The sequence below is a fragment of the Petromyzon marinus genome, chromosome 55 (genome assembly GCF_048934315.1).
Source record: "Petromyzon marinus isolate PM22_M1 ecotype Great Lakes invasive population chromosome 55, UKy_Petmar_22M1.pri1.0, whole genome shotgun sequence".
NCBI classification, from domain to species: Eukaryota; Metazoa; Chordata; class Hyperoartia; order Petromyzontiformes; family Petromyzontidae; genus Petromyzon; species Petromyzon marinus.
In genome coordinates, this window is record NC_133721.1 from 6,534,533 (window position 1) to 6,548,401 (window position 13,869).

General features: G+C 51.9%; 1 protein-coding gene across 8 annotated transcripts in view; it reads right to left on the reverse strand.

Annotated features, from left to right (window-relative positions):
• Nucleotides 1-13,869, reverse strand: part of LOC116954451 (schwannomin-interacting protein 1-like) — a 310,676-nt gene that overhangs the window by 11,221 nt on the left and 285,586 nt on the right. For all 8 annotated transcript variants that reach the window (XM_032974973.2, XM_032974974.2, XM_076052287.1 and 5 more), the window contains 2 exons: nucleotides 9,757-9,880; nucleotides 5,360-5,484 (listed from right to left, as the gene is read on the reverse strand). In XM_032974973.2, the coding sequence (XP_032830864.2) occupies nucleotides 5,381-5,484; nucleotides 9,757-9,880 (228 nt within the window). In that variant the 3' untranslated portion in view covers nucleotides 5,360-5,380. The remainder of the gene's footprint in view (nucleotides 1-5,359; nucleotides 5,485-9,756; nucleotides 9,881-13,869) is intronic.

Sequence of the window (13,869 nt, forward strand, 5' to 3'; positions counted from 1 at the left end):
GCCTGGTATGCAGGAAGTCGCGCGCTCGCTCCTGACCCCTGTATATTTGGAGTTTGCATGTCTCTCTCTCCCCGTGGTCGTGTGGATTTTTCTCCGGGTGCCCCGATTTTTCCCTTAACGTTCAGGATCAACATCAAGCATTTAAGAGTATTTGGCTGCTATATATTTCCACGTGATAAGCCACTTCGTTCAGCTATCATTTGTGATAGCCAGGTCGCTTCTGAAAAAGAGCTATACAGCTCGGTGTGGCCTTACCTGCTTAAATAAAAATAGTTAAAAAAATTTGTTTAGACGAGTGGATCTATAAACATCCCAAGGGGGAGGCTGAACAGCCCCAAAATTCAATCATTTTTAAATAGGGCCCTGCATGAAAGATAATCAATTAAAAAAACCGTTCCAATTAATCCCTCAATAAAATACCACATTTCGGGTGGGCAGGGGGGGGGGGGCTAGAGCCCACATCACCCCCTCCTGGTATCCGCCACGGTGTCGGTGTATCGCCACCGGATGGCGATACTATGATACCACGATGCCACGATATATCGCACAGCGCGATTTGTAATCAACATCACACGGTGATTTTCGTCGCTCGTTACATTTTTCTAAAGATATCGACTTCCTGGTGAAAGATATTTAACGAAAGCAAACGCAACGATGACGATGACGCACAACCACCGTGCCATCGATTACTCCGAGAAACAGTTTACCAAAGCAGTCGTTCAATGAACAGCGACGCATTTTCAGCTTTAACAGCCGAGTCCGTGGCTCCGTGAATATTTTGTCAGAAAAAAAAAAACATGCGGGAAAGAGAAAATGAGCAACGGCAATTGGCGATACGGCGATACTCGGCAAAAACGGACGGTTCCGATTTTCTGTGCGTCTTACATCGATCCGATAAGCACGCACGTGTGGTCGCTCTGCGTCGCCGATGAGTGTCGCCTGCAGTCGTCACGCAGCAAGCGGGGAGGGGTGAGTGATGTCGCCGCGTAGCTTCACCCAAATTTGGTACCTTGCGAGCGATTTGACAATTTGGCAATCTGGGACCGTGACGCCAGCAAACGTGGCCTACTCTTTTTATTCTTCTTCTATCGAATCTAATTTTATGTTTACACAGAGTGCTTTCATACAAGGCGCTTGACACAGCTTACAAAACGATGACACAGAATAGAATGATTTAGATGGCAGTTGGGGAGGGGGTGCAAGGATTGAGGAATGAGTGACAGTGATAAAGGGGTACTTATGGATCACGAAAGTGTAGGGGAGGGACGGGAAGGAGTGGAGGGAAGAGGAAGGGAATGGGCAGTAGATAAGAGGTGAGGCTTTGAGAGAGGAATGGAAAGAGGTTAAGGAGGGGGACTGCTTCATGCACAAGGGAAGTTTATAACATCGCGCGATCTCTACTCCTCACCAAGATACAATGATATTTCACCAAATGGACAAGGGGATTATCATTGACCTTATATCGCACGAAATATCATGGCACCGCCATATCACGGCAACCCTACAAAAAAAACCACACAGCCTCGCGAGCTATCCAGCCGTGGGCCCGCCAAATCCCTAGGCAAATCCTGCAGCCCTAGCGTGCAAGTGTGGCTGTGCGTGCCTTACTGAGAGGCCAGTTGAGATTCATTAAATCAATGGGCACCTCTTCTCAGCGATATTCAACTTGTGTGCCACATCCCGAGTTGGCAACAAATGAAACACATCAGCGGTGATTTGGGGGTAACACATTTATCTCGTGCTGCCAAACCCCCGATAGCTCAGGGAAGCCTCCGCAGGGGGTTTTACGGTCGAGTTCAAACATCGAACCTGTGAATGACAACGAAAACCCATCAGCATTGAGCCTCGGTGACAATGCCGCGCTCATGAGTCCGAATTAGGGTGAAGCTGGTCCACAGTTGACCTGTCACCGCATCACTGCTGCCTGTCAGTTGGTCACATTTGCTCCAATTTATTTTGATGGTGATCTAAGACAAGCGGACAACAATGTGGCAGCACCTTCGGGAAACGCCGATGGGTTTTAAGTTTTTGCATAAAGCACAGGGGGGGGGGGGGGGGCCCGAGTTTTTTTGTCTTTGTTTTTACGCGAGCGAGGGCCCGGTTTGAAACGCAACATCGAGACGAGAACCAAAGGGAGCCTCGGGCGCCCTCTCGGCCACCTGGCCAAGCCTCGGAATCACAACAGAGCATGGAGCTGATTTCCTTTCCGTAATTGGAAATCCATTGCCAACGGGGTGAAGCCATTAGTTATTCCCAATCGCAGTTTATGTTATTAGAAATTGAGGCAATTGTCAGTCGGGAGCCTTGTTCTTTAATTTTAATGGCCAAACGTCTGGAGTATGGGCATCGTTATATGCACAGCGGAGTGCCAGAGACTTGCAGGTGGTAAAGATTTAGGAATGCATTTTGTTTCAGAGATTGGTGCCAGAACGATGTGGCACTACTTAAGCGTATTGGCACAAGACAGAGGAGAGGAAAGTGTAAACAAATGACGAAATGTGCAGCGCACACCTCCGGGCTATCTGCCCATGGATTGTGACGATGATGATGATTCATTGAATATATATGCATCTAAAACTGTACTTAAATGTGCAACAGCTACGATAACGTTCCTAGCAGTGAGCAGACAAAGAGCGTATTTGTCATACGTGTGACACAAGTGCGCAGAGTATAAGGCAAAGGTGCAGCGCTGAAATTGCCTACTCATGCCACTGCTGGCGGAAGGGCCTCCCCTAATAGCGAGAGCTCCAGAGAGCCCCTCCCGAGGGTGTTTTGGCCTACTCTTCCACACTCTACCCCACCGCACCACACGCGGATCTCCCGGCCAACTGACTGTGGTGTGCCTTTTTATACCGCTGGACGGACAGAGGCGAAGACGGCGATTCAAGGAACCCGCCCCATCGTGTCAACTGCCGCAGAGGAGATGGAACCGAAGCCGCGAAACCCCCGCATTGCAAGTCCACCGTGCTGACCGTTACACCGGGGGCAGCACATCTTGAATATATAACCGTGCTCAAATGTGCAATGGCTAAGATACTATGCCCTGGAGGTGAGGAGGTACCGCACATAATGAATGAGGCCAGACAGAGAGAGTGCCATTTGTCATACAAGTGACCCGAATGGAGAGCATATGAAAAAAAATATATTCGCAGGGCGAATGTGCTGATGAGAATTATAAATACGAGCTATTATTAAATCACTTAATTGCCTTTCCTAAGCAGTTGGCAAGGGGAAAACAGTGTCTGTGCTGAGCTGGTGAGAATCCCTTTGAGCCAAATCTGCCCAGGGGGCAAACTGCAGCATTGATAATTATGTAAATGTGACATATACACAAACACACAGCATTTTATCGACTGCTGGGGCCAGTGCAGTGAACATGCGCCTATGAAGGCCGGCACAGCACGGGAGGGGGTGGTGTGGCCGGTCCCGGGATGCTGTAATTTTGTCTCCCGAGCGCTGATGTTTACACACTGCAACAGGCACTCATTTACAGCCGAGTCAACCGAGGGGAGGCCCAGGTTAAGAGCCCAGCACGGCAACCACTGCTGTCAGCGGTCACCTATGTAGGTCGCAACGGCACACGAGGAGGTGTGCGCCCAACACCTCGCCCGGCCGCCTTTGTCTCCCCAGTGGCGATGTTTACACACTGCACCAGGTACTCGTTTGAGGCCGGGTAGATTGAGAGGAGGCCCAGGACCGATTCAGATAATCCGTCACTCGTGTTGGCCGCGAGCGGGAATCGTCCTCGGGTATCCGGGTTAGTAGCGCAGCGCGCCAACCGTTTCAACACCGCTCCACGCAGACACACACACACACGCGCGCGCAGATTCAGCGAGATGTAATTTGTGACTCCTATTCATCTTGGCGGCCGTCACCTCAATTAGCCAAATGAGCGAGCCTTGGGTTTGCAGACTAATGATGGTCACCCGTGGGGAGTGCGCGACAGGCCCACGTCGCGTGACACGGCAAGATTGTCGTTCACTCAGCCTTAACGTCTCAGGCCACCCCACGCACGCGCACAACCTGCGCCGCCGCCTGAGACGAGGCACTGGGACGCTGTGATGAATCTAAACGATTAATAGAAACGATGTTCATTGCGTAACAGGGCACGGTGAAAATAAAATTGGAACAAAACTGGCTGCTGCGTGGAATGCATGAAAAGGTTGTTGTTGTTGTTGTTTCTTTTCTGCAACAAAAGCCACCTTAAATTTTGATTTAAAGCTTTCGTGACTGCAGTAATTCATATTCTTAGTTCTTTCGGTAAAGTCACGTTGAAGGGAAACAACAAAATAATAAAATATATATAAAAGCCACCTTGAGAAAGAAACACTTTAATCCCATCCTCATGCCAATGACGTGCGCGTGTGCATGTCATCGGCTTTCCTTCCGATTCCGCTCCGTTGAATCGGAAGAAAAACTAGAATTAAAGCAACTTTATCGGCACTTCTTCAGGTCGCAAGAAGTACCGAGGCTCCCACAAAGGGCAATGCGGGAGAGCGGAAAAGAGTTGAATTCTCTGTCCTGGCTGCAGGCAACAAGTAAGGAGGCCACCATGAGACTGAGACATTTTACTGGACATCTGTGCAAAAGAGCTTCATAGCTCATCGGATTCTTGCAGTATAAATAAATATCCTGATTCTGATTCGTTGGCAAAGTTGGGGATTCACCCATCGTGTGGCCCCGAACGAGGTGCGCTGGGCGACTTACGAGTGGAGCGTCTCACCCTCCTGGTCGACCATCAGGGTCGAGGGTTCCAGCCGGTTTTTGAGAATCGACAATTGCGTAACATTTCAGTGAATGGTAAACACCCAGGGCTTGATCTCTCACTGACAAAACAAGAGTTTGGGCCACAGGTGTGCCTCGAGACAGGACGGCAGACGGGACACGAGGCCTCAGTTAGGTGCAATGCTGTGCAGTAGGGGGGGGGGGGGAGGGGGGGGAGGGAAAAAATATTTTGGGGGTCGCTGATCTCCGGGCAGACCCGGCTTGAAGCTAATCCCCGGTTGTACCTCGAGGTTACCGGCCGCGGTGGTGGCATGTACCGATCACGTACCACACGACGCGGCCGGATTCTTACCCGACTCAACGCAACGCGCCCGCGACGTTAACAACCGCGACACTCTCTGTGCAGCGGCAGGGAACCTAGCGATCTCGGCACGAACCTCGGCCGCGAGGAATGAAAGAGAGCGGGGGGGGGGGGGGGGGGGATGGGGGGGGGGGGTGGTTCCCCTACGCTGTGGTGGGGCCCCTCCGGGCCCGAGCGGGCCCCGGTACGGACGCATCGCCTGCGCGCTCAATCGCCGCTACGTCGCGGCCCCCTGGCAGGCAGCCGCGTGGGCGAGGAGAAGCGGCGGGTTACCGGTCGCGGTCGCGGCGACGGTCACACCGCCCTGGTGAGGTCCTCGATGTCCACCAGCATGGCATCCTGCTCCATGTGCAGCTCATCCCTCACCAGCAGCAGCTGCACCAGCTCCTCGTTCAGGCCTGGAGCGTAAAAACACGCACCGCACGCGACACACACGTACACGCGCACAAGTGACGCACACGCCCGCGCACCCTCTTTTTCCCGCCACAGCGCAACCGGGCCAGCCCGGCGTGGCCCTGGGTTGTTTTTTTATGACGCTGCTGAAGCCGAGCCGCGCCGCTCACGGACGCGCACGACGGCCTCGGGACCTCACGGCGAGCCGACCGACGTCACGCGCACGCGTCGGCCGCGTCATTAGAGCCCCGCCCCTGGCCCTGCTTGGCCACCCCCCCCCCCCACCCACCCACCCCTCCAAGCCAGATTTATACGTCTCATGGAGGCGAGCGCGTCACGGCGTTTCGTTTGCGGCCACTCGGCACGGCCGAGTCCAAGCATCTGGCCGTGACTCGCCGGTCAAAAAACCAACGGCGCGATGAGGCGGCTGGGCTCGCACACTCTCGCGACCCAACCAACCACTGCCACCCAAGGCACCAAACAAAAAGTGAGCACAGCAGCAGAGTCAACAGAGATCACGAGGCAGAGAGGGAGGGGGGGGAGCAGTGTCGCTGCAATCGTGATCCACGGCGATGAAGAGCGCCGTGTATTAATTCCACTGTTTCCTCCTTCGCGAAGGGCTGGCCGTGGCCATGATGATGGAAGCGCTGCGTCGTGCTGCTGGGCCTTTGGGAAATTGGCGCGCTCAAATCCGGCCCACAGCACACGCTTTTAAATAGTTTATTCAAAAGGACTAAGTAGAAAGGTGCGGCCCTGGGATCAATTGCTCCTGGAGAGGCAGATCTCGTGAGCTCCCTATAAAGTGTATTTTATCTACTCTACCATGCTGGCTAGATAATTATGTTTGGAATATTTAGTTTTTAGATCGTGTTATTTATGCAACTGCATCACGCAACGCTGCACAATCAGCTAATTAAAGCGCATTCATACAGGTTGGGGGAGACAGTTCCCCGGAGAAAACTCACACGTGCAAAGGAGCAACGCTCTATCCCATACACACTCTGCTGTACCCCTTCCTCCTCGACGGCCACGGGAAGGATGTTTCATAACATTTGTGCGATCCAACAACCCTCGCATCCACAATGCTCGATTACACGCCACGTGCTTAGCCATTCGGGGGCGAGATGTTACTATCTCGCCTGTTATGCAGGAGGTCGTGTGTTTGATCCCGACCCCGACACCTGCATATTTGGAGTTTGCGTGTTCTCCCCGTGGTCGCGTGGATTTTTTCTCAGGATCTTCTGGTTTTTCCCCTCCACATTCAGAATCGACGTGCGTTTATCGTATTTGGCTGCTATAAATATCCACACGATGATAAGTCACTTTGTTGAGCGATCATATGTGGCCAGCCAGGTCACTTCCGGGGAAGAAAAAAAAAGGTTTAAGGTTTATATTATTACGTTGCTTGTTTGCAAAGGGAAGCCTCGTTGCGACTCTCGACTCTCCACCTGGGGGGAGTTTCGCAGCCGTGTGCAGCGGATGGCGATGTGGAATCTCAATTGCGTCATCTTGCGGGGTTTTTTTTTCATCTTTCAACATTGGGATATTTTGACCAGCTCTAGTAGCACGCATGTTTTACTATTGTTTCATCGGATATTCATTTGCTTTAAAGCTATTGCGAGGAAAATGGAGAACCCAGAGGAAAGCCGTGCAGGACAGGGGGGCAGAACTTACGAACTGCGCACAGAGAGGCGCCCGAGATCGGGAATCGAGCCCAGGCCTTCCTTTCCGAGCGTTGCGACAGGGCGTGACCCTGCCACCGAGACTGTTTGACAGTCTAAACGACGGAATCACCGACAGGCATGGCCAGCCTCTTGAGATTTACTGGGCGTCCGCCACCTCATTGCAGGCAACGGCAACGGCGGACGTTTTATGTCACCGGTGCGTCCGTTAAATCTGTCAAATCTGTCCGTCCGTGTGCTCACAGAAATTCCCAGGTTTAATGGCGACAATAAATTGAAAGCAGCTGAAACCAATGGAGCTGCAATTCTTGCCTTTAATGGTGAGGGAGGGGGGGGGGGGACGATTGTTGGTTACAGAATGAAAAAATAAAATAACAGATGCTCTGAAGTAAAAAGAGAAAGAAAATAATAAATTTTAATATTTAAGCGTGGCGCTAAAATGTTTGAATTATTAATCACGAGCAATGGGCGCAATATTGCGCAAAGTTGCGGGGCATGTATTTTACGCTTAATTAACAAGAAGAAGCAGTGTCTGATGGTAGCACTAACAAAAGCTTTCTACGTTAACGGGAGTATTATTAAGAATTTGGAAACAGTTATAGGAACACACAAATTAATTCGGACGACAATTACGGCTTTTGCCACGGTAAAAAAAAATCCCATTACGCTTCGAGTTCAAACGGAAATGAAATTCAGAGAACGTGTTTGGGCGCCACAATAGGAGCGCCCCACATCCCCCCTCCAGGATTGGCGAAATGGACCTAATGACCCTGCAATTGCTGATGAGCACGAGCACTTTCCACTCCCACTCCTCACCATGATAGCGCGGCGGTGGCGGCGGCAGCAACAGCAAAAAAGAAAAGTCTGTCGTTTATTTCGCCTTTGCACTCCGACCCGCTGAATGTTCAGCGGAGGAGCTGGGTGGCACTCGAAACCGAGCCAAACGTTTCACTTCACCAGGTCAAGGCCCCGCTGACCTCCGTGGCTTTTTCTTTCAGAAGTGACCTGGATTGTCCCAAACGATAGCCCAACGAAGTTGGCTCATCACCGCGTGGGAATTGATAGCGGCCACATACTCCGTGACGTTGATTCTAAATGCGGGAGGGAAAAACCGGAGGACCCCGAAAAAATCCACGAGACCACGGGCCAGAGAGGCACCAAATGTATAGGCGTCCGGGTCGGGATCAAATCCACGACCGCCTGAATACCATGTGAGGTAGTTAACATCTCGCCACCACGGTGCCCTTTGTCACTGGTGCACAGGTGTCGCTGCTTCTGTCTCCCACAGCCTGGAGTCGCACTTCAGACTCGAGACTTAATTTCAGCCGCCAAGGCCCATTGAGTTAATCATCTCCTTTACAAAGACGACCAGCGGCCTGCATTATAATTACGCCACTTGTAAAATGAAATGAGCCCGCCTGTATGATGGTAAATGAACTCGCTGTGTGCTGCTGCAGAGCAGTATGGGTAAAGAGCCAACGTGAGCAGATCTCCGGCTCTGGGTATCGACATAAACAAAACATTTTGATTTAAAGCTTTCGTGACTGCAGGGATTCATATTCTTGGTTCTTTCGGTAAAGTCACGTAGAAGGGAAACAATAAAATAATAAAAATATAAAAAATAAAATTCTCACGACGTTTCGACTGCAAGAAAATTTTCTTGCTGTGGTTTTCACACCTGATGATGATTGCTTGTTGAAATTTTCTTGCTGTGGTTTTTACACCTGATGATGATTGCTTGTGTTGAAGTCGAAACGTCGTGAGAATTTTATTGTTTTATATTTTTATTATTTTACTGTTTCCCTTCTACGTGACTTTACCGAAAGAACCAAGAATATAAACAAAACCTGTTTGTGTATCAATGCTATTCAGTAGCATTCGTTCGAGCAAGAAAGATTATAACCGTCTGGGTCTCATCCGCAGAGCCAGGCTGCTTGCTTAACCGCTGTTTGGAAAGACAATCTGTCTGATGGACGAAAGAAATCCCTTTGTTTACAAGTAGAGGCACATAATGGAGTTCTGCCCAGATACGCTTTGACTGCTGCTATAATTTAGAGCTTAAAGGTGGGCTTACACCATCGAGATGTCTGACCCACAATAAGACCTTTGCACCCTGCTATAATACATTAACTTCACCTTGGCAACTGACAATGCCTTCATTGGAATTGCATTGCCCATTAAAGGCCCCTTAATGGTCGCACGAACACCCATCGAAGGGTAGGAGCAACAGCAGGAGGTGGGCCTGAGGAACGCCGACGGCTACGGCGTGGTCATGGCGGCGAGGTGCCACCAAAGAGCGATGCGGCAAAGAGCAGCGGCAGCACGAGAGGCAGGCGAACCGAGGCAGGGGACGAGCGCGGCAGAGTTGGACAGACGGAATAGAGGAGGAGGAGACGGCACGGGAGTGGAGAGTGCTGGCAGTGAAGCATCAGCAGCGGATGGGATACGATGATGATGATGACGGTGATGACGATGATGACGATCACAAACAGCGGTTGACTTCCACTGCTGCAGTCCCCACCCTCGGAGCCACAGCTCCCCCCCCCCCCACCCACGAATCCCCCACGGGCATCGCTGCCCAGCGAGCGACCTTACTCTCGATCTGGGAGTGCAGATCGTTGACGATGACCTGCAGCTGGCCCAGGGTCATCTCCTGCATGTCGGCCGGCTTGAGGCTCCTCTTCATCAGGCTCTCGCTGATGTGCGGCAAGTGTGGCAGCTGCAGGACACGCAGACACGCGCGGACACACGCAGACACACGCAGACACACGCAGACACGCATGCACTCAATAGATGACGACCCAGCGTCGAAACGATAAGACGTTCCAACGGCTTAACGCCTTACTCTTTGGTTCTATTCGGTAAAGTCAAGTAGGTAAAAATAAAATAACAAAAAATCACGACGTTTCGGCCACAACACAAGTGGCCTTCATCAGGTGAAGGGACTGGACTGTCCAGAGGACACCGTTGGAGTGAAGACAGCAAGCCCAGGTCGCGTCCTTTAAGCTGTGTGGGAGGAAACAAAAGAACAAAAAAACGCCTTGACAAAGGAATTAGCATAAAATGATGTACTGGACCGGCACGGTGGGGGGGGGGGGGGAGTTTACAAAATGTTGGTGTGAAGGGAAATAAGCTGCTGTGAAAGTTTGGAATACCACTACTTGCCCGTGTTTTTGCCGGAATTGTGACTATTAAAACGTGGCGAAGGGCAAAGTTGAAGGCTCGCAATGACTGGCTTTATAAAGTAAAGCAACTTTTTTTTAATATATATTTTGCCAGCTAAAGCCCACTGAACTATGTAGCTCTTTTTCAGAAGCGACCTGGCCACGAATGACAGCTCGATGAAGTAGTGGGACGTAACATTAGAACAAGACTAAAAGAACACCAGAGGAACATTACATTCTCCCAATGACAGCTGTCAGCAGGGGCAGAGCATGCTTGCCCACAAGGACATTCAATTGGTTTTGGTAACGTTGAAGTGTTATGCAGAACAAATGATTACTGGCCAAGATTAGTTAGAGAATCAATTGAAATTGAGAAGAATTCAAATAATTTCAACCGCTGTGATAGCTATAGACACAACACATATTGCAATTCCTTACAGGTGAGTCACATGCTAAGGGGCTGATTACTTATCTATTACATAATTGCATAACACCCCCACACCCCACCTCCGCCTCTGATCTCGAACCCTGATGGGGATCAACAAGGATGACGTCATCCTGCACTATTCAAGACCGGAAGCAGGTGGATGGCTTCACTATTCTGGAAAATCGCCCGACGATGCTGGATGTAATTTCCAGCGAAACGTCGTACTACTCAAATTGTAAATGTTGTGGATCCACTCTTCAACACACCGGTGGGCGAAAGTAAGTGAACTATTTGTCTTTTGTCAACGTGACACTTTTTTTACTGATTGGCCATGTCGGGTGGTGGAGGGTTGTGACACATTTATAAATAACGCGATCTAACCCAAGAACCTTTATTATGAATAATACTGGCCGCGAAAGCCTACGTGTTAAATGGTGGTCGTGTCACTACAACGGTGGTCGTGTCGCTACAATGGTGGTCGTGTCACTACAATGGTGGTCGTGTCGCTACAATGGTGGTCGTGTCGCTACAATGGTGGTCGTGTCACTACAATGGTGGTCGTGTCGCTACAATGGTGGTCGTGTCACTACAATGGTGGTCGTGTCACTACAATGGTGGTCGTGTCGCTACAATGGTGGTCGTGTCACTACAATGGTGGTCGTGTCACTACAACGGTGGTCGTGTCACTACAACGGTGGTCGTGTCACTACAATGGTGGTCGTGTCACTACAGTGGTGGTCGTGTCACTACAATGGTGGTCGTGTCACTACAATGGTGGTCGTGTCACTACAGTGGTGGTCGTGTCACTACAACGGTGGTCGTGGCACTACAATGGTGGTCGTGTCACTACAATGGTGGTCGTGTCACTACAATGGTGGTCGTGTCACTACAGTGGTGGTCGTGTCACTACAATGGTGGTCGTGTCACTACAACGGTGGTCGTGTCACTACAACGGTGGTCGTGTCACTACAATGGTGGTCATGTCACTACAATGGTGGTCGTGTCACTACAATGGTGGTCGTGTCACTACAATGGTGGTCGTGTCACTACAACGGTGGTCGTGTCACTACAATGGTGGTCGTGTCACTACAATGGTGGTCGTGTCACTACAACGGTGGTCGTGTCACTACAGTGGTGGTCGTGTCACTACAATGGTGGTCGTGTCACTACAGTGGTGGTCGTGTCACTACAGTGGTGGTCGTGTCGCTACAGTTCTCCGAGAGATGCTCTCTCTCTTTAGCGCGGCGATCATGCTCAGCGAGTTTTAATTAGCCTCCGCCAGCGGCGCTGGCGGTTGCGGCGGCGGCGGCGGTGTTCGAAAGCGGCACTCGGCAACGCATCGCCGGTATCGGGGGGCGAGGGGGCATCGGGGGGGCTAGGGGGTATCTGGGGGCTTGGGGGTATCAGGGGGGGCTAGGGGGTATCGGGGGGGGGTCTAGGGGGCATCGCGGGGGCTAGAGGGTATCGGGGGGGCTAGGGGGTATCAGGGGGGGCTAGGGGGTATCTGGGGGCTTGGGGGTATTGGGGGGGCAAGTGCTGTTAGTGAGCACCGATGAAGGTCGGCACGGCACGCGAGAGCTTGGGTGGCCAACATCACTCCCGGCCACCTTTGTTCCCCCAGAGTGGCGACAATTTCCACGCAGCAGCAGGCGCTCATTCGAAGCCGGGTCGACCTAGCGGAGGCCCAGGACCGGTCCCGATGATTGTACGCTGCGCGAAAGAAGTCCAACGCACACGAATCTAATTCGGAGAGGCGTTCTGGCGGGGTACCTACAAATGGATCACCTTGTCCCGACCGGCACCGGCCGCCGTGCTCCCTTTAGCCACCTGCGAGCCTCAAGACGATAAACCCCACGGCATCGCCGAACGACACGAGCGCCGGGGTACCTCGGGGGGAGGGGCGGGGAGGGGGTGCGGCCATTCGTTCCCCCTTGCGCTCCGTTCACGCTCGGCCCCCTCATTTTCTACGATTCGGAATCGTCGGCGTTATCTGCAAGGGCCCCCCAGGGCGGCGTGCGCGATCGTTTATTCGCTCTCGTACATTACGCCGCATTGATACGCCGCAAGACGTCGCAGAGCAATGCCTTAATCTGATCGCCGGGTGTGCTCCGGTGGGTCTTTCGACGTAATGACTGCCTGGACCTTGCCCCCGTGGAAGCGCATTATGCACTCCCGTAAATTGGCCTTCTCCAACCAAATGGGCCCTCGTGATAAATCGCAGCCCGAACGGCTCACTGTTGCTTTTGTGCCATCGTTCCGGGATTCACTAGGGTTCGCCGAGCAGCACGCTCGAGTGCGAGCGCCCAGGGCCTCATGATCCCCTTTCAGTGACACCCCCCCCCCCTCCCCCCCCCCCCGGAAAAACCCGCGCGTCCACGCACGATCGTCGCGCCAGACTTTGAAAATTGTTGCATTAGTACTCGTACCGGGTCTGCCTTCGCTCTGACATCCCCTTTCCGAGCACAGGAACCGATGCTACAACACAGCCGTGCTCAGAGCAGCACAAGCAATGTCTGACGGGATCTGGACGAACACTGCCAGGCTGGTCCTCAGTGCGTGGCTAAGATTGCTTCCGGGTTGGGTTAAGAGCAGTGCTATCTTGCACGCGTGCATGTTGAACTTCTTTCGTACCGTACGTAGCCAAACCGCGTTAATCTGAGGTGCGGGGGAAGGAAATAAATTAGTTTGTCAATCTAGATGATGATTTAAAAGTGCATAGCTCCCAGTGGTTTACTAATATCGGAAGGAGGAGCGTTCCAGACGGCCGCGGAAGCACATCCGAAAGCACGCGACGCGGTGACCGTCTTTGCTCGATGGCTAGCCAGCTATCTTGTTCGATGGCTAAGCTAGTGGTGGGGTAGTGCTCGTTGCAGTATTGTCCCACGTGGTGGGCACGGTGTGGTTGGCATGGGCCCTAAAACCATGGAAAGCATTGGGGGTTCCTCTGTCTTTAGCCCAGACACTCGGGCTCCCTCCATTCTGTGCAGTTGCTCTGCCTGCAGATTGAATATATACAGGGTGCTTAACAAAAAAAAATGTGAACACTTAAATGGGACTATCGTTTTTGATGGAAAAAGAACGGATAACACACTGTAACATGATAACAAATGTACGTTA